Below are 23,244 nucleotides of genomic sequence, written 5' to 3'. Positions count from 1 at the left end.
CTCTTATATTGCAAATTAACATGGGCCCCATGATACCACATTGGCAGGGCCCCACCAGCAGGAGGCGCCAAGCATTAGCCTGCTGCTCCCCTGGTCAGCAAGTTGAATGGGGCACCAATAAAAAGAGAATTCCACATACACTTGTGTTTATGCCCATGGGTCCCCCTACCAAGCTCCATAACGACAAAACTCACCCATAACCCACCAATATTCCACTCATAACCCACTAATATCCCACTCATAACCCACCAATATCCCACCAATATCCCACCCATAACCCACCAATATCCCACCCATAACTCACCAATATCCCACTCATAACCCCCCATAACCCACCAATATCCCACCCATAACCCACCAATATCCCACCCATAACCCCCCAATATCCCACTCATAACCCCCCAATATCCCACTCATAACCCACCAATATCCCACCCATAACCCACCAATATCCCACCCATAACCCACCAATATCCCACCCATAACCCCCCATAACCCACCAATATCCCACTCATAACCCACCAATATCCCACCCATAACCCACCAATATCCCACCCATAACCCACCAATATCCCACCCATAACCCACCAATATCCCACTCATAACCCACCAATATCCCACCCATAACCCACCAATATCCCACTCATAACCCACCAATATCCCACCCATAACCCACCAATATCCCACCCATAACCCACCAATATCCCACCCATAACCCACCAATATCCGACCAATATCCCACCCATAACCGACCAATATCCCAACCCTAACCCACCAATATCCCACCTCTTCAAGGCACACAAATTGAACTTTCAAGTCTCTTGGGGTCCCTCTGCCATGGGGCCCTCAACCCCCCCCCCCCCCCCCCCCAGGGTTGTGGTTCTGGAATATCAAGGGCCACAAACGTGTTCACCCTCAAATTTCATTGTAATTGTCTCTGTTCTTTAGGCTGCCCTCCTCCCAAGGTGTGCATTTGTGCCAGAGATTCAGTGCAGGGCCCCCTGGTGGCACCGAGTGGGTTGACAAGTCAGTGACGCATTCCATGCAGTGCCACTGGTGTTTATTGGAAAAGATGGAGAGTCCAAGGGGTTTGGGTCACGTTATTGTTAGGAAGGTGCTGAAGGAATTTCCCACCCTTCCTTCCGTGGCACCGCTGCTGCCCCCAGGGAGTGGGGCGGGTTGCGATATTTCAAACGTGGGTCTCTAAAAGAGAAAGAACATGTAAGAGATTAACATCCCAATGTAACTGGTAGGGGTGATAGCTGCCCGGGCATTATGTGCTGCACCCACAGCCATACACCTCCCCAAACCTCTGTGTGCACTGGGCTGTGCCTTACACCTACACACCTTACTCCTTACTACCTACCCGACCAGTGTATGCTAAGCATTGCACATGTATTATAAGGGATAATGTACCCCCTACTGTAAATGATAAGGATATTAGCAGTCACTGGGGGGTTCTGTGCCCCCCATATAAAGGCACAAGGCTGCAGGCTGAGTTATACAGGGAACTCTGAGTATCACTCATGTATTATAAGGGATAATGTACCCCCTACTGTAAATGATAAGGATATTAGCAGTCACTGAGGGGTTCTGTGCCCATATAAAGGCACAAGGCTGCAGGCTGAGTTATACAGGGAACTCTGAGTATCACTCATGTATTATAAGGGATAATGTACCCCCTACTGTAAATGATAAGGATATTAGCAGTCACTGAGGGGTTCTGTGCCCATATAAAGGCACAAGGCTGCAGGCTGAGTTATACAGGGAACTCTGAGTATCACTCATGTATTATAAGGGATAATGTACCCCCTACTGTAAATGATAAGGATATTAGCAGTCACTGAGGGGTTCTGTGCCCATATAAAGGCACAAGGCTGCAGGCTGAGTTATACAGGGAACTCTGAGTATTACTCATGTATTATAAAGGATAATGTACCCCCTACTGTAAATGATAAGGATATTAGCAGTCACTGAGTGAATTCATGTGTTCCTTATGTATTTTGTCAAGGGCCCATCAAAGGCAACATAAGGAAATACTTTCTTCACAAGAAGGATAATAAATACAAGCCTTCCTGCAGATGTTGTGGGGGAAGCAATTCAAACATACACAGGACAGAGATACATCAATTTTAAGGGCTTACAATCCAAACAGAATCAGGCAGTCAGTGGGCACAATAATAGGAGTGGTTGTTTTCTGTTTCCTCAAATTCTAAGTAGTTACATTTTTTTTGCTCACGTCGCAATTGTAACAAAATTCGTATTTATACCTGTCCCCCTTATGTCTTATGTACAGAAGAACAAATGGAAAGGACGAGAGGCTACACATTACCCTGTGATCATAGCCCCTAGCCTATAGTCCATAGCCCATAGCCCTCAGCCTATAGCTAATAGCCCCTAGCCCAGGGGTGGGCAAACTACGGCCCGCGGGCCACGTCCGGCCCCTTGGCCTTTTTAATCCGGCCCGCCGACGATGCCAAGTCTCATCACGCGAGACTTGGTGTCATTGGCGGGCCGAAATTAAACAGACTAAGGGGGCGTAACGCTGGCCTGGCACTGCCCAGTCTGGCCCAGGGGTAAGTAAATGTGGCCCGTGAGCCAAAAAGTTTGCCCACCCCTGCCCTAGCCTATAGTCCATAGCCCCTAGCCTATATAGTACATAGCCCCTAGCCCATAGCCCCTAGTCCATAGCCCCTAGCCTATATAGTCCATAGCCCCTAGTCCATAGCCCCTAGCCTATAGTCCATAGCCCCTAGCCCATAGCCTGTAGTCCATAGCCCATAGTCTATAGTCCATAGCCCCTAGCCCATAGCCCCTAGTCCATAGCCCCTAGTCCCTAGCCCATAACCCTTAGCCCCTAGCCCATAGCCCCTAGCCCATAGCCCCTAGCCCATAGCCCCTAGTCCATAGCCCCTAGCCTATAGTCCATAGCCCCTAGCCCATAGCCTATAGTCCATAGCCCCTAGCCTATAGCCCCTAGCCTATAGCCCATAGCCCCTAACCTATAGCCCATAGCCCCTAGCCTATAGTCCATAGCCCCTAGCCTATAGTCCATAGCCCCTAGCCTATAGTCCATAGCCCCTAGCCTATAGTCCATAGCCCCTAGCCCTCAGCCTATAGCCCATAGCCCTCAGCCTATAGCCCATAGCCCTCAGCCTATAGCCCATTGCCCATAGCCCTCAGCCTACAGCCCATTGCCCATAGCCCTCAGCCTACAGCCCATTGCCCATAGCCCTCAGCCTACAGCCCATAGTCGGCTCAGCACTACACTCATCCACACATATATATATACTGTATATATACATATACACACAGATATATACACACAGTGATGGAGGTAGTGCGGAGACACAATGAAGCACAGAGTAAAAGGGAAATTCCTGTGAATGCGAGGGGGAGGGGCTTGTGTAGCGACTATTAAACCTGGAGAAAAGTTCCATTCTTGGGCTGTAGGAAGCCGACCAGGGGCAGCTGTTTCTCATTACCAAATGTAACCCACCTCTGGCTGAGCAGTTAACCAAATCACTACCAGGCGGTCTGTCTGTGTGCTGATGTGTTGTTAAAGGGATTCTGTCATGATTTTTACTGGGTACTTTTTATTTCGAAATGACACAGTTTACATAGCAAATAATTCCCTCTGCCATTTAAACTTTTATTCTTGAACCAACAAATGTATTTGTAGCTGTAATATTGGTGTGTAGGCGCCATCTCAGTGCATTGTGCCTGAGTCTGAGCTTTCAGCCAGCGCTACACATTAGAACTGCTTTCAGCTAACCTATTGTTTCTCCTACTCCCATGTAACTGGAGGAGTCCCAAGCCGGACTTGGATTTCTTACTATTGAGTGCTATTCTGATACCTACTGGGAGCTGCTATCTTGCTCCCTTCCCATTGTTCTGCTGATCGGCTGCTGGGGGAGGGGGGGATATCACTCCAACTTGCAGCGCAGCAGTAAAGTGTGCCTGAGTCTGAGCTTTCAGCCAGCGCTACACATTAGAACTGCTTTCAGCTAACCTATTGTTTCTCCTACTCCCATGTAACTGGAGGAGTCCCAAGCCGGACTTGGATTTCTTACTATTGAGTGCTATTCTGACACCTACTGGGAGCTGCTATCTTGCTCCCTTCCCATTGTTCTGCTGATCGGCTGCTGGGAGGGGGGGGGTATTACTCCAACTTGCAGCGCAGCAGTAAAGTGTGACTGAAGTTTATCAGAGCACAGGTCACATGGCTGTGGCACCCTGGGAAATGAAGAATATGGCTAGCCCCATGGGTAAAACAGATTACAATGCAGGATTCTGCTGGAGAAGTTCTATTAACTGAGGGGTTTTGAAAAAAACATGTTTTCCCAAGACAGTATTGCTTTAGCTTTTAGTATGATGTAGAGAGTGCTTTTCAGAGACAATTTGCAATTGGACTTCATTTTTTATTATTTGTATTATTATTATTATTTCAAATTTTGTTCAGCAGCTCTCCCGTTTGGAGTTTTGGCAGCTATTTGGTTGCTAGGATCCAAATTACCTTAGCAACCAGGGTGTGGTTTTAATGAAAGATTGATATATGGGCTTGAATAGAAAAATAAGTACCAACAAAAAGTAAAAATAAAAATAATAAACAATAATCAAAAACTATAGTTTATTGGCTGCCGGGGGCAGTGACCCCCGTTTAAAAAGCTGCAAAGTTTTAGAAGAAGACGGCAAATGATTGAAAAACAATAACAAATAAATAATGAAGACCAATTGAAAAGTTGCTTAGAATTGGCCATTCTATTACATACTAACAGTTAACTCAAAGGTGAACTACCTCTTCAAGACATTTTCAGGATAGCAGGGCCATTGATCATAGGGGCGGAGCAATGGGCACCAAACTGCCCCCAGTATTTAAATGCCATAGACATTGCCCTCTTGGTTACCCCCAGAGCAGTGGTTGCTATGGCAGTAAAATCTAGTCCAGATTGGTGGATCCCCCCCCCCCACCCCCCTGTAGGCTGCATGGTGTAATGAGAAGCAGCTGGAGATACACAGTGGGGTGCCGCATAGGGCTCAGCCAGGGCAAACTCCACTGTATATTAGGTACCATGGGCTGATTATACTGTATATATATATATATATATATATATATATAACCCTCACCCTCTCTCATTTTCTCTTCTATATTCCCTATATTTTGAACATTTCCTCCATACACAACATTTAGTCCAATATTAATACAATATTAAAGGGGAAGTAAACCCACTGAGCTAATATAGGGCACAGGCCCACCCTCTGAACTGCCCCAACCTTGGTTCTGAAAATGGGTTTCCCAGGCCATTGGAGACTGAGGTTGGTTAAAGGAGACCTGTATAGGGACCAAGTGGGTGTAGTTCTCCTTTGTTCCTCGTTGATTCTAGTGCAGTATGCAGACACTTACCTTATAATAAACCATATTATCAAAGGCCCAGTCTGTAAAGAGAAAAGTTCATTTTCACTTGTGTAAAAGGACCAGTAGGGGCAAGAATGAAGGACAGAGAATAGCAGAGGGGGCAGATGGGTGAGTAAGAGAGAAGAAGTAGAGAAAGTAACTGGAGGAGAGAATTGCAGCAGGCAGGGGTTGTAAAAGGAATGAATGAATATTTACCTGACGCCATAGTTTCACTGGTCCAAACGGATTCTCTCTCTCTGCAAAGCAAAACAGTTGTTAAGATCTATGTGCTATTTACTAACACCCACACTGGCGCTGAGAGCCCATAATGCTCCTTCTATGTGCCATTACTGGAGTGGTTTGTAGCCTGAGCCCATAGCCCTCCCATTGTGTTATAACCCCACATTAGGACTGTATTCCCCTGCTGAATGAATGCTGAGATCCTGATACAAACAAATAAGCTTTATGGGACCCAGAATTTCCTGCTGCACCCTTGATTTTAATTACCCCAGAATCAGCTCAGGCCCCTTGTATTACCCCCGGACTCCCTTGTTGTATTTTTTTAAGGGGGCGCCTGAGCGAAGAATCTATTCCGCTGCCCCATGTTTGTGTTTTCTTGATTAATACATAAGTAAGAATCCAAACAGGGGCTCAGAGGCAGAGGGGGCCTGAGAGACATGAATGTCCAATGAAGATGAAGGCACGGCTAGTGGGGAGAAGGGAGTATTTAGGTGAATCCTGGGTATGTTCTGGGCTTGGGTTCTGAGTCATGGCTGGGTGAATCAGGTAGGCATACAGGGACACACATACAGACACGGGCAGGGACAGACACACATACAGACACGGGCAGGGACAGACACACATACAGACTCGGGCAGGGACAGACGGACACACATACAGACTCGGGCAGGGACAGACGGACACACATACAGACACGGGCAGGGACAGACTGACACACATACAGACACGGGCAGGGACAGACGGACACACATACAGACTCGGGCAGGGACAGACGGACACATATACAGACACGGGCAGGGACAGACTGACACGCATACAGACTCGGGCAGGGACAGACGGACACACATACAGACTCGGGCAGGGACAGACGGACACATATATAGACACGGGCAGGGACAGACAGACACACATACAGACACGGGCAGGGACAGACTGACACACATACAGACACGGGCAGGGACAGACTGACACGCATACAGACACGGGCAGGGACAGACTGACACACATACAGACACGGGCAGGGACAGACTGACACACATACAGACACGGGCAGGGACAGACTGACACACATACAGACACGGGCAGGGACAGACGGACACACATACAGACACGGGCAGGGACAGACTGACACACATACAGACACGGGCAGGGACAGACTGACACACATACAGACACGGGCAGGGACAGACTGACACACATACAGACACGGGCAGGGACAGACGGACACACATACAGACACGGGCAGGGACAGACTGACACACATACAGACACGGGCAGGGACAGACGGACACACATACAGACACGGGCAGGGACAAGACGGACACACATACAGACACGGGCAGGGACAGACTGACACACATACAGACACGGGCAGGGACAGACTGACACACATACAGACACGGGCAGGGACAGACGGACACACATACAGACACGGGCAGGGACAGACGGACACACATACAGACACGGGCAGGGACAGACACACATACAAACACGGGCAGGGACAGACACACATACAGACACGGGCAGGGACAGACGGACACACATACAAACACGGGCAGGGACAAGACACGGCAGGGACAGACACACATACAGACACGGGCAGGGACAGACACACATACAGACACGGGCAGGGACAGACACACATACAGACACGGGCAGGGACAGACACACATACAGACACGGGCAGGGACAGACACACATACAGACACGGGCAGGGACAGACACACATACAGACACGGGCAGGGACAGACACACATACAGACACGGGCAGGGACAGACACACATACAGACATGGGCAGGGACAGACACACATACAGACACGGGCAGGGACAGACACACATACAGACCCGGGCAGGGACAGACGGACATACAGACACGGGCAGGGACAGACACACATACAGACACGGGCAGGGACAGACGGACACACATACAGACACGGGCAGGGACAGACACACATACAGACACGGGCAGGGACAGACAGACACACATACAGACACGGGCAGGGACAGACACACATACAGACACGGGCAGGGACAGACACACATACAGACACGGGCAGGGACAGACACACATACAGACACGGGCAGGGACAGACACACATACAGACACGGGCAGGGACAGACACACATACAGACACGGGCAGGGACAGAACTGACACACATACAGACACGGGCAGGGACAGACACACATACAGACACGGGCAGGGACAGACACACATACAGACACGGGCAGGGACAGACTGACACACATACAGACACGGGCAGGGACAGACTGACACACATACAGACACGGGCAGGGACAGACTGACACACATACAGACACGGGCAGGGACAGACGGACACACATACAGACACGGGCAGGGACAGACTGACACACATACAGACACGGGCAGGGACAGACGGACACACATACAGACACGGGCAGGGACAGACGGACACACATACAGACACGGGCAGGGACAGACGGACACACATACAGACACGGGCAGGGACAGACACACATACAAACACGGGCAGGGACAGACACACATACAGACACGGGCAGGGACAGACGGACATACAGACACGGGCAGGGACAGACACACATACAGACACGGGCAGGGACAGACGGACACACATACAGACACGGGCAGGGACAGACACACATACAGACACGGGCAGGGACAGACAGACACACATACAGACACGGGCAGGGACAGACACACATACAGACACGGGCAGGGACAGACAGACACACATACAGACACGGGCAGGGACAGACACACATACAGACACGGGCAGGGACAGACACACATACAGACACGGGCAGGGACAGACACACATACAGACACGGGCAGGGACAGACACACATACAGACACGGGCAGGGACAGACTGACACACATACAGACACGGGCAGGGACAGACACACATACAGACACGGGCAGGGACAGACACACATACAGACACGGGCAGGGACAGACACACATACAGACACGGGCAGGGACAGACTGACACACATACAGACACGGGCAGGGACAGACACACATACAGACACGGGCAGGGACAGACACACATACAGACACGGGCAGGGACAGACACACATACAGACACGGGCAGGGACAGACAGACACACATACAGACACGGGCAGGGACAGACACACATACAGACACGGGCAGGGACAGACACACATACAGACACGGGCAGGGACAGACACACATACAGACACGGGCAGGGACAGACACACATACAGACACGGGCAGGGACAGACTGACACACATACAGACACGGGCAGGGACAGACACACATACAGACACGGGCAGGGACAGACACACATACAGACACGGGCAGGGACAGACACACATACAGACACGGGCAGGGACAGACTGACACACATACAGACACGGGCAGGGACAGACACACATACAGACACGGGCAGGGACAGACACACATACAGACATGGGCAGGGACAGACACACATACAGACACGGGCAGGGACAGACACACATACAGACACGGGCAGGGACAGACGGACATACAGACACGGGCAGGGACAGACACACATACAGACACGGGCAGGGACAGACACACATACAGACACGGGCAGGGACAGACACACATACAGACACGGGCAGGGACAGACACCACATACAGACACGGGCAGGGACAGACACACATACAGACACGGGCAGGGACAGACACACATACAGACACGGGCAGGGACAGACACACATACAGACACGGGCAGGGACAGACACACATACAGACACGGGCAGGGACAGACACACATACAGACACGGGCAGGGACAGACACACATACAGACACGGGCAGGGACAGACACACATACAGACACGGGCAGGGACAGACACACATGCAGACACGGGCAGGGACAGACACACATACAGACACGGGCAGGGACAGACACACATACAGACACGGGCAGGGACAGACACACATACAGACACGGGCAGGGGACAGACGGACACACATACAGACACGGGCAGGGACAGACGGACACACATACAGACACGGGGCAGGTACAGATGGACACACATACAGACACGGGCAGGGACAGACACACATACAGACACGGGCAGGGACAGACACACATACAGACACGGGCAGGGACAGACACACATACAGACACGGGCAGGGACAGACACACATACAGACACGGGCAGGGACAGACACACATACAGACACGGGCAGGGACAGACACACATACAGACACGGGCAGGGACAGACACACATACAGACACGGGCAGGGACAGACGGACATACAGACACGGGCAGGGACAGACGGACATACAGACACGGGCAGGGACAGACACACATACAGACACGGGCAGGGACAGACGGACACACATACAGACACGGGCAGGGACAGACACACATACAGACACGGGCAGGGACAGACAGACACACATACAGACACGGGCAGGGACAGACAGACACACATACAGACACGGGCAGGGACAGACACAACATACAGACACGGGCAGGGACAGACACACATACAGACACGGGCAGGGACAGACAACATACAGACACGGGCAGGGACAGACACACATACAGACACGGGCAGGGACAGACACACATACAGACACGGGCAGGGACCAACCGGGCAGGGACAGACACACATACAGACACGGGCAGGGACAGACACACATACAGACACGGGCAGGGACAGACACACATACAGACACGGGCAGGGACAGACACACATACAGACACGGGCAGGGACAGACACACATACAGACATGGGCAGGGACAGACACACATACAGACACGGGCAGGGACAGACACACATACAGACACGGGCAGGGACAGACGGACATACAGGCACGGGCAGGGACAGACACACATACAGACACGGGCAGGGACAGACGGACACACATACAGACACGGGCAGGGACAGACAGACACACATACAGACACGGGCAGGGACAGACACACATACAGACACGGGCAGGGACAGACACACATACAGACACAGGCAGGGACAGACACACATACAGACACGGGCAGGGACAGACACACATACAGACACGGGCAGGGACAGACACACATACAGACACGGGCAGGGACAGACACACATACAGACACGGGCAGGGACAGACTGACACACATACAGACACGGGCAGGGACAGACACACATACAGACACGGGCAGGGACAGACACACATACAGACACGGGCAGGGACAGACTGACACACATACAGACACGGGCAGGGACAGACACACATACAGACACGGGCAGGGACAGACACACATACAGACATGGGCAGGGACAGACACACATACAGACACGGGCAGGGACAGACACACATACAGACACGGGCAGGGACAGACGGACATACAGACACGGGCAGGGACAGACACACATACAGACACGGGCAGGGACAGACGGACACACATACAGACACGGGCAGGGACAGACACACATACAGACACGGGCAGGGACAGACACACATACAGACACGGGCAGGGACAGACACACATACAGACACAGGCAGGGACAGACACACATACAGACACGGGCAGGGACAGACACACATACAGACACGGGCAGGGACAGACACACATACAAACATGGGCAGGGACAGACACACATACAGACACGGGCAGGGACAGACACACATACAGACATGGGCAGGGACAGACACACATACAGACACGGGCAGGGACAGACACACATACAGACATGGGCAGGGACAGACACACATACAGACACGGGCAGGGACAGACACACATACAGACACGGGCAGGGACAGACACACATACAGACACGGGCAGGGACAGACACACATACAGACACGGGCAGGGACAGACACACATACAGACACGGGCAGGGAACAGACACACATACAGACACGGGCAGGGACAGACACACATACAGACACGGGCAGGGACAGACACACATACAGACACGGGCAGGGACAGACACACATACAGACACGGGCAGGGACAGACACACATACAGACACGGGCAGGGACAGACACACATACAGACACGGGCAGGGACAGACACACATACAGACACGGGCAGGGACAGACACACATACAGACACGGGCAGGGACAGACACACATACAGACACGGGCAGGGACAGACACACATACAGACATGGGCAGGGACAGACACACATACAGACACGGGCAGGGACAGACACACATACAGACACGGGCAGGGACAGACACACATACAGACATGGGCAGGGACAGACACACATACAGACATGGGCAGGGACAGACGGACATACAGACACGGGCAGGGACAGCACACATACAGACACGGGCAGGGACAGACACACATACAGACACGGGCAGGGACAGACACACATACAGACATGGGCAGGGACAGACGGACATACAGACACGGGCAGGGACAGACACACATACAGACACGGGCAGGGACAGACACACATACAGACACGGGCAGGGACAGACACACATACAGACACGGGCAGGGACAGACACACATACAGACACGGGCAGGGACAGACACACATACAGACATGGGCAGGGACAGACACACATACAGACATGGGCAGGGACAGACACACATACAGACACGGGCAGGGACAGACACACATACAGACATGGGCAGGGACAGACACACATACAGACACGGGCAGGGACAGACACACATACAGACACGGGCAGGGACAGACACACATACAGACACGGGCAGGGACAGACACACATACAGACACGGGCAGGGACAGACACACATACAGACACGGGCAGGGACAGACACACATACAGACATGGGCAGGGACAGACACACATACAGACATGGGCAGGGACAGACACACATACAGACACGGGCAGGGACAGACACACATACAGACATGGGCAGGGACAGACACACATACAGACACGGGCAGGGACAGACACACATACAGACATGGGCAGGGACAGACACACATACAGACACGGGCAGGGACAGACACACATACAGACATGGGCAGGGACAGACACACATACAGACACGGGCAGGGACAGACACACATACAGACATGGGCAGGGACAGACACATACAGACACGGGCAGGGACAGACCACATACAGACACGGCAGGGACGACACACATACAGACACGGGCAGGGACAGACACACATACAGACATGGGCAGGGACAGACACACATACAGACACAGGCAGGGACAGACACACATACAGACACGGGCAGGGACAGACACACATACAGACACGGGCAGGGACAGACACACATACAGACACGGGCAGGGACAGACACACATACAGACACGGGCAGGGACAGACACACATACAGACACGGGCAGGGACAGACACACATACAGACACGGGCAGGGACAGACGGACACACATACAGACACGGGCAGGTACAGATGGACACACATACAGACACGGGCAGGGACAGACACACATACAGACACGGGCAGGGACAGACACACATACAGACACGGGCAGGGACAGACACACATACAGACACGGGCAGGGACAGACACACATACAGACATGGGCAGGGACAGACTGACACACATACAGACACGGGCAGGGACAGACACACATACAGACATGGGCAGGGACAGACACACATACAAACATGGGCAGGGACAGACACACATACAGACACAGGCAGGGACAGACACACATACAGACACGGGCAGGGACAGACAGACACACATACAGACACGGGCAGGGACAGACACACATACAGACACGGGCAGGGACAGACACACATACAGACACGGGCAGGGACAGACGGACATACAGACACGGGCAGGGACAGACACACATACAGACACGGGCAGGGACAGACGGACACACATACAGACACGGGCAGGGACAGACACCACATACAGACACGGGCAGGGACAGACGGACACACATACAGACACGGGCAGGGACAGACACACATACAGACACGGGCAGGGACAGACGGACACACATACAGACACGGGCAGGGACAGACACACATACAGACACGGGCAGGGACAGACGGACACACATACAGACACGGGCAGGGACAGACACACATACAGACACGGGCAGGGACAGACAGACACACATACAGACACGGGCAGGGACAGACACACATACAGACACGGGCAGGGACAGACACACATACAGACACGGGCAGGGACAGACACACATACAGACACGGGCAGGGACAGACACACATACAGACACGGGCAGGGACAGACACACATACAGACACGGGCAGGGACAGACTCACATACAGACACGGGCAGGGACAGACACACATACAGACACGGGCAGGGACAGACACACATACAGACACGGGCAGGGACAGACACACATACAGACACGGGCAGGGACAGACACACATACAGACACGGGCAGGGACAGACGGACATACAGACACGGGCAGGGACAGACACACATACAGACACGGGCAGGGACAGACGGACACAGACTCTATACACACATGCCCAGAATGGAACCAGTGTTTCACACCTTTGTTTCTGCTTCTTCCTGTCATTACCTACAAGAGAGAAATGTGCATCACACAGAGCCAAGTGTAAGCGCAGAGTAATACCAGAACCAGCGCCCCCTACTCACGTCTCTTCATGATCAGCACCAACGCTGACACCACAATGGCCACCACAGCCGCACCCCCAGCAGCCGATACTGCGATCACCCAGATGGGAACTGTCGCCCGTAATAGTGAGACAAGGGGAAATGTGTTTAGTTGCACTTCTCTGGCACAGAAACGGTTAATATATATACCTGTATATATATATATATATATACCTATAAATATATATATATAGCATATACAGTATTGTTACCCCAAAATAATATTGTGCCTAATGAAAGAAATTGTCTAAGCAACTTTCCAATATACATTCATTTCTGCTGCACCTACCTGTCCCTTATACTCCAATATACAGAGCTTACACTCTAATATACAGAGGGGCACAGATACAATACAATACAGGGAGAGGGAACCATTGGGAGAAGGGAATCCTGCCCTGCAGAGCTTACACTCTAATATACAGAGGGGCACAGATACAATACAGGGAGAGGGAACCATTGGGAGAAGGGAATCCTGCCCTGCAGAGCTTACACTCTAATATACAGAGGGGCACAGATACAATACAGGGAGAGGGATCCATTGGGAGAAGGGAATCCTGCCCTGCAGAGCTTACACTCTAATATACAGAGGGACACAGATACAATACAGGGAGAGGGAACCATTGGGAGAAGGGAATCCCGCCCTGCAGAGCTTACACTCTAATATACAGAGGGACACAGATACAATACAGGGAGAGGGAACCATTGGGAGAAGGGAATCCTGCCCTGCAGAGCTTACACTCTAATATACAGAGAAACACAGATACAATACAGGGAGAGGGAACCATTGGGAGAAGGGAATCCTGCCCTGCAGAGCTTACACTCTAATATACAGAGGGGCACAGATACAATACAGGGAGAGGGAACCATTGGGAGAAGGGAATCCTGCCCTGCAGAGCTTACACTCTAATATACAGAGGGACACAGATACAATACAGGGAGAGGGAACCATTAGGAGAAGGGAATCCTGCCCTGCAGAGCTTACACTCTAATATACAGAGGGACACAGATACAATACAGGGAGAGGGAACCATTGGGAGAAGGGAATCCTGCCCTGCAGAGCTTACACTCTAATATACAGAGGGACACAGATACAATACAGGGAGAGGGAACCATTGGGAGAAGGGAATCCTGCCCTGCAGAGCTTACACTCTAATTTACAGAGGGGCACAGATACAATACAGGGAGAGGGAACCATTGGGAGAAGGGAATCCTGCCCTGCAGAGCTTACACTCTAATATACAGAGGGACACAGATACAATACAGGGAGAGGGAACCATTGGGAGAAGGGAATCCTGCCCTGCAGAGCTTACACTCTAATATACAGAGGGACACAGATACAATACAGGGAGAGGGAACCATTGGGAGAAGGGAATCCTGCCCTGCAGAGCTTACACTCTAATATACAGAGGGACACAGATACAATACAGGGAGAGGGAACCATTGGGAGAAGGGAATCCTGCCCTGCAGAGCTTACACTCTAATATACAGAGGGACACAGATACAATACAGGGAGAGGGAACCATTGGGAGAAGGGAATCCTGCCCCGCAGAGCTTACACTCTAATATACAGAGGGACACAGATACAATACAGGGAACCATTGGGAGAAGGGAATCCTGCCCTGCAGAGCTTACACTCTAATATACAGAGGGACACAGATACAATACAGGGAGAGGGAACCATTGGGAGAAGGGAATCCCGCCCTGCAGAGCTTACACTCTAATATACAGAGGGACACAGATACAATACAGGGAGAGGGAACCATTGGGAGAAGGGAATCCTGCCCTGCAGAGCTTACACTCTAATATACAGAGGGACACAGATACAATACAGGGAGAGGGAACCATTGGGAGAAGGGAATCCTGCCCTGCAGAGCTTACACTCTAATATACAGAGGGACACAGATACAATACAGGGAGAGGGAACCATTGGGAGAAGGGAATCCTGCCCTGCAGAGCTTACACTCTAATATACAGAGGGACACAGATACAATACAGGGAGAGGGAACCATTGGGAGAAGGGAATCCTGCCCTGCAGAGCTTACACTCTAATTTACAGAGGGGCACAGATACAATACAGGGAGAGGGAACCATTGGGAGAAGGGAATCCTGCCCTGCAGAGCTTACACTCTAATATACAGAGGGACACAGATACAATACAGGGAGAGGGAACCATTGGGAGAAGGGAATCCTGCCCTGCAGAGCTTACACTCTAATATACAGAGGGACACAGATACAATACAGGGAGAGGGAACCATTGGGAGAAGGGAATCCTGCCCTGCAGAGCTTACACTCTAATATACAGAGGGACACAGATACAATACAGGGAGAGGGAACCATTGGGAGAAGGGAATCCTGCCCTGCAGAGCTTACACTCTAATATACAGAGGGACACAGATACAATACAGGGAGAGGGAACCATTGGGAGAAGGGAATCCTGCCCCGCAGAGCTTACACTCTAATATACAGAGGGACACAGATACAATACAGGGAACCATTGGGAGAAGGGAATCCTGCCCTGCAGAGCTTACACTCTAATATACAGAGGGACACAGATACAATACAGGGAGAGGGAACCATTGGGAGAAGGGAATCCCGCCCTGCAGAGCTTACACTCTAATATACAGAGGGACACAGATACAATACAGGGAGAGGGAACCATTGGGAGAAGGGAATCCTGCCCTGCAGAGCTTACACTCTAATATACAGAGGGACACAGATACAATACAGGGAGAGGGAACCATTGGGAGAAGGGAATCCTGCCCTGCAGAGCTTACACTCTAATATACAGAGGGACACAGATACAATACAGGGAGAGGGAACCATTGGGAGAAGGGAATCCTGCCCTGCAGAGCTTACACTCTAATATACAGAGGGACACAGATACAATACAGGGAGAGGGAACCATTGGGAGAAGGGAATCCTGCCCTGCAGAGCTTACACTCTAATATACAGAGGGACACAGATACAATACAGGGAGAGGGAACCATTGGGAGAAGGGAATCCTGCCCTGCAGAGCTTACACTCTAATATACAGACAACCAATAGAGGTAAGGAGGCGCATACTAACCATACACTGTGACTTGCAGGACATTGCTAGCCTCTGATGAGTGCTGAGTATCAGAGAGCCAGGCTTGGTAGCGGCAGTAGTATCGCTTCACATCAGCCGCACGGAGCCCAGTAACGGAGAAGGTAACGCTGTGCCGGGCCTCCTGGGCATACTGTTTCAGTAGGTGCTCACCGCTGCCCTCCAGATAAAGGTAGAAGATTCCCTCCTTATACTCCGGGGGGGCTGTGCATTGCAAGTTAGCCGACTGCCCCCCACGCACAACCCCGGGGGTTTCCAGGGCAAGGACAGGGGGCGGCAGAAGTTCTGTAAAATAACAAACACATTATAGACAGTTATTAATCTCCCCCCGCCATCCCATCTACATGAATATATTTCATACACCCTCTCCATTGTAATCCCTGTGGGCAGGGTAGGTGCAATGATCAGGTGACTGAGCCGACATTATTATTATTATTAGTAACATTTATTAATAAAGCGCCAACATATCCCGCAGCGCTGTACAATAAGTGGGTTTCATACATTGGATATACAGAGTAACATATAAAGCAACCACTGATACAAGAGGGCTTACAATCTACAAGATAAAATAATTTTATTAAAAAAAACGTATAGGCTGCTGTGCCCTGAAGGGCCCTGGCTGGGCAGGCAATACGCTTGTCTTCGCGTCCATAAGACCAACCGTCTGCTCCAGAACTATGGGTCAGCTCTTGTGGTACCAGCGCCACTGCCCTTGTGTGCAGTGTAAATGCAGGGAGGGTATGGGAATGGGGGTGACGGGGAGGGTATGGGAATGGGGGTGACGGGGAGGGTATGGGAATGGGGGTGGCGGGGAGGCTATGGGAATGGGGGTGGCGGGGAGGCTATGGGAATGGGGGTGGCGGGGAGGGTATGGGAATGGGGGTGGCGGGGAGGGTATGGGAATGGGGGTGACGGAGGGAGGGTGACAGGGAGGGTATGGGAATGGGGGTGACAGGGAGGGTATGGGAATGGGGGTGACAGGGAGGGTATGGGAATGGGGGTGACAGGGAGGGTATGGGAATGGGGGTGACAGGGAGGGTATGGGAATGGGGGTGGCAGGGAGGGTATGGGAATGGGGGTGACAGGGAGGGTATGGGAATGGGGGTGACAGGGAGGGTATGGGAATGGGGGTGACAGGGAGGGTATGGGAATGGGGGTGACAGGGAGGGTATGGGAATGGGGGTGACAGGGAGGGTATGGGAATGGGGGTGGCAGGGAGGGTATGGGAATGGGGGTGACAGGGAGGGTATGGGAATGGGGGTGACAGGGTGGGGGCAGAAGGGGTTGTGGCTCTTAATATCCTTACCTTCTGCCAATTTATACCCATGTGTGGGCACCTTACTTTTATGGGGGGCACTGTACAATGAGTACCTACCTGTCTTTGTGCCAGATATTTTCATTCCAATGACTCCTGCAGCACGGGTATAAAATAAAGAAACATGTTAATGGCATGTATATTATAGAAAGGCCTAAACAGACATAGAAACAACAACAACAAAAAAGAAAACAGGAAAGTTAAAGTCAATGTTTTTTGGTTGCCAGGGTCAGTGACAAATGGATACCTGTACCATACTAAAAGTTTGTTTAAGGGTGAATTTACCCTTTGAAAATTAATCATAATTAGTTCCTCTTTTAGTGTCTTAAACAGGAAGATCTATGTGGGGCTGTAAGTGCTTGAGGGTAAATATACACAGAATTTTTTTCAGAAACAGCCACATATTGATATTCGTTATAGTACAGGATCCCTTATCCGGAAACCCACTATCCAGAAATAAGCAAATAATTCTAATTTTTAAAAATGACTCCCTTTTTCTCTGTAATAATAAAACAGTACCTGTACTTGATCCCAACTAAGATATAATTACCCCTTATTGGGGGCAGAACAGCCCTATAGGGTTTATTTAATGGTTAAATGATTTTTTAGTAGACTTAAGGAATGGAGATCTAACTTACAGAAAGATCCCTTATCCGGAAAACCCCAGGTCCGGAGCATTCTGGATAACAGTTCCTAGTGCTGGGCGGTATGACCAAAAATTTATATCACGGTATTTTTTTTATTATATCGGTATCACGGTATTTGACGGTATTTTTTTTTCCCCATTCATGATTAGGTGACCACCCCAAACACCCCCCCCCCAACCCCAAACACCCCCCCATCCCCTTCACATAAATATAACTTACTGGCCAGGCAGCCGCAGGCACCCCCGACAGCTCACAGAGCCTCCTGGCAATTTTTCTTACTATTTCCGGGTTGCGCGCGTGACGTCAGCGCGCACAACCCGGAAATAGTAAGAAAAATTGCCAGGAGGCACCCACACCAGTATGCCGGTAAGTTAAAAAATTTTATCATTTTTTTTTAAAAAAACAGTGTTCGGTATATACCGGTATACCGCCCAGCACTAACAGTTCCTATACCTGTACCCATGTTAGGAACAGGAATACAGAGTATAGTGCTACTAGTATTATCATAGGGACGCAGAGCATAGTACTACTAGTATTATACATACACAGAGGATAGTACTACTAGTATTATACATACACAGAGGATAGTACTACTAGTATTATACATACACAGAGGATAGTACTACTAGTATTATACATATACAGAGGATAGTACTACTAGTATTATACATATACAGAGGATAGTACTACTAGTATTATACATACACAGAGGATAGTACTACTAGTATTATACATACACAGAGTATAGTACTACTAGTATTATACATACACAGAGGATAGTAATACTAGTATTATACATACACAGAGGATAGTACTACTAGTATTATACATACACAGAGGATAGTACTACTAGTATTATACATATACAGAGGATAGTAATACTAGTATTATACATACACAGAGGATAGTACTACTAGTATTATACACAGAGGATAGTACTACTAGTATTATACATACACAGAGGATAGTACTACTAGTATTATACACAGAGAATAGTACTACTAGTATTACACATACACAGAGGATAGTAATACTAGTATTATACATACACAGAGGATAGTACTACTAGTATTATACACAGAGAATAGTACTACTAGTATTACACATACACAGAGGATAGTACTACTAGTATTATTCATACACAGAGGATAGTACTATTAGTATTATACACAGAGAATAGTACTACTAGTATTACACATACACAGAGGATAGTACTACTAGTATTATACACAGAGAATAGTAATACTAGTATTATACATACACAGAGGATAGTACTACATGGGGGTACCAGTGTTAGACACAAGTACACAAATCATAAGCCCAACATAGGGACACAATGGCTGAAGCCCCTGAGAGTAACAGGTAGCACACACCGGGTGGTACCCAGCTTACCGAGCAGAAGGACCAGCTGCCGTAGTTTCATGCCTGGCTCGCTGCTCTGCGTCGCTGTCTCTGAGCTCTTTGGGACACAGAATCACCGCACCCAGGAAAAGGAACTGGAGGTCACCGACAGGAAACCCCTTGTATTACATAAGAAGGTGCAACGCCAACACAAGGCCAACCGGTACTGGGCTAAACTGCCAGCAGCTGGGTACGGTTATCATTTGTTAAGGTTCCATATTCAGGGCCCCTCAGGTCTCATAGGCTGCTAGCAAATAATACATTTATATTATAACATTTATATTACACCCCCTGGGGTAGAGGGCTTATTGGAAATAATGACATTATGTTACACAACAGATGTAGCTGAAAAAGTTGATCTATAGGAAGCCATGTCCAAAGGGTCAATCGGACCAGTCCTTGGATCAACTATACACAAAGAGAGTTTATTTTGGTGATAGGGTTGCCAACTTTTTGGTGAAGTATTACCGGCCTTCTGGTCAGGGAGTAGGAGGTGATGTCACACAGGGGCGGGGAAATGGGAAGAGTGGGCGGGGAAATGGGTGGGGTATGGGCAGGACTGTCCTTACAAGAGGGAATCCAACAGCGGAGAGAGTTGGGGAAGGGATTTATATTACGTTCCTGGTAAGTTTGTAATTCCGGCCCTAGCTGGAGATTTGCCGGCTAAGCCAGACAAATACTGGCTGGGGGGCAATTTTGTGACCCTGTATTTTTTCTCTTGCCCTTCCCTGGAGCTGCCAGTTTAGCTGCTTCAGGGAGAAAATTCCACAGCCTCCTGGGCTTGTAGGGCTTTTGCTCTGATTCTGACCAGATAGATTTACTGGTTCTACTAATGAACCTTGTGCTGTTGGATCTGGAAATTCATGCACCAAGGCCTGTCCCGGTGGCGCTAGTGTTAGCACCATAACGGGAGATGCTTTTCAGCTCAAAGCCAGATGGACTGGAACCCAACAGCAAGAAAGTGTTTTTAAATCAGTGTTCAATCCCATAGCAGAGCTTATCATGCTTAATGGGGGCTGAAGAACAAGTAGCCACCATCAGATCCCATCTGGGTAAGTCAGTTACAGCTCCCAGCATGCTTTAACCTTTACACATTGAAAAATGAGGTTTGTAGCCTGTAATCTTCATGGTTAAACCAGGCCTAAACATGTCCCAGGGGAATAGCTGGGGTATGTTTTGGCCCTTTCTGTCTGCCTTCAGTTTTGCCCTCTGTCCCCATTACTCCAGGAATAACTGGTTAACCCCGCGTGGCAACCGCACCCAAGTTCTTTATTTCTATTTGACAGGATCGGTGATTGCTGTCCAGTAACTTCCCCAAAGGCACACACTGACTCAGTATTTCATAGGAAATAAAAAAGAACAAAAACATGCAGCGCTGAGGGTTTTTCAGCTGTGGAAAACAGCAATACAATGTGACGGCAAGATGAGACAGCAATGTTTCGTATAAGTGTAGTTTCCCCTTACAATGAATGTCATTCAGATTGCTCAGAACTAATATCTGGTTTCTAGAGGGAACTGGGCAGCAGTTTGGAAGCCAGAATGGCAGAAATGCAGCAGAAGGCCTGGACTACAGAAGAGCATTGGGGCCACCAGATTTTTTTTTCTGTTTGTACAAAACCTGCTGTTAAAAGTCATTATTGTGAGTTTAAAAGTCATAATTCAACAGATTATTTTTTTTTTGGTGGCCCCACTGCTCTTCCGTACTGGACAGAAACATAAGTAACAGCAATAAAACTCAAACCGTACAGTCCGTTTTTTGGTTGCTAGGGTCAGTAGCTACCAGCAACAGATGACATTTAGGCAAACAGGAAGGCTAATAAATCATATTAATATGAATATCAGATGGATAAGTGTGGGAAAATACAATGAGCCAGAACTGGACTGGAGTAGCCCAGCCCTCTTATGGGTTATCAGCTGAGCAAGCACCATGCTGTCTTATAACTATGAAGGCAAACAGAATTGCCCGCTATTAGCTGGTAGGGAGGGAGGACCAGGCAACAGCCCTCCAGCAAATACAGTGATTTAATCTGCCTCAGCCACACAGTCAGCACCAGCCCCCTGCCCTGTTTATCAATGGCTGATGGAAGCCAGCCGGGCACAGATAGAGGTATGTAAAAAGGTAGCCATATACGGTAAGATCTGTTAGTTTGGCAAGGTCGATCCTTCCCCCGATATGCCCACCTCGGTTGGATAATATTGTGCTAGTGGGATTGGCCCTAGGGCTAAACAATCGCATTTCAAAAGTTGGGCGACTGCAGCGATGAGCCAACGTTGTTCCCGATACAGGTATAGGACACGTTATCCAGAATGCTCGGGACCACGGGTATTCCGGAAAAGGGATCTTTCTGTAATTTGGATCTTCATACCTTAAGTCTACTAAAAAATCAATAAAACATCAATTAAACCCAATAGGATTGTTTTGGGATCAAGTACAAGTACTGTTTTATTATTACAGAGAAAAGGGAATCATTTAACCATGAAATAAACACAATAGGGCTGTTCTGCCCCCAATAAGGGGTAATTATATCTTAGTTGGGATCAAGTACAGGTACTGTTTTATTATTACAGAGAAAAGGGAATCATTTAACCATTAAATAA

At 49.8% G+C, this 23,244-nt stretch overlaps 1 protein-coding gene across 1 annotated transcript; it reads right to left on the bottom strand.

Moving 5' to 3' along the window:
* Nucleotides 1-1,045: 1,045 nt before the first annotated feature.
* LOC101733343 (protein HIDE1-like) lies at nucleotides 1,046-22,954 on the bottom strand. The gene is made up of 8 exons (XM_031899431.1): nucleotides 20,638-22,954; nucleotides 18,659-18,694; nucleotides 17,266-17,568; nucleotides 14,181-14,270; nucleotides 14,076-14,103; nucleotides 5,612-5,652; nucleotides 5,405-5,436; nucleotides 1,046-1,203 (listed from the first exon to the last, which is right to left on the bottom strand). The coding sequence occupies exons 1-8, from the start codon at nucleotides 20,666-20,668 to the stop codon at nucleotides 1,096-1,098; spliced, it is 669 nt and encodes a 222-aa protein (XP_031755291.1). The 5' UTR covers nucleotides 20,669-22,954; the 3' UTR covers nucleotides 1,046-1,095.
* Between the last annotated feature and the right edge of the window lie 290 nt (nucleotides 22,955-23,244).

Source organism: Xenopus tropicalis, chromosome 3 (genome assembly GCF_000004195.4).
Source record: "Xenopus tropicalis strain Nigerian chromosome 3, UCB_Xtro_10.0, whole genome shotgun sequence".
Taxonomy (NCBI): domain Eukaryota; kingdom Metazoa; phylum Chordata; class Amphibia; order Anura; family Pipidae; genus Xenopus; species Xenopus tropicalis.
This window is presented reverse-complemented; position numbering and strand designations above follow the sequence as displayed.

Bases quoted from the DNA above. Each gene is read 5' to 3' on its own strand.
- LOC101733343 (XM_031899431.1), bottom strand. From the start codon at position 20,668: ATGAAACTACGGCAGCTGGTCCTTCTGCTCG. The intron at 5,437-5,611 runs GTAAATATTCAT...TTCTCTTTACAG, and splicing joins CAGTGAAACTATGGCGTCAG to ACTGGGCCTTTGATAATATG. The intron at 1,204-5,404 runs GTAAGTGTCTGC...TTTCTCTTTTAG, and splicing joins ATAATATGGTTTATTATAAG to AGACCCACGTTTGAAATATC.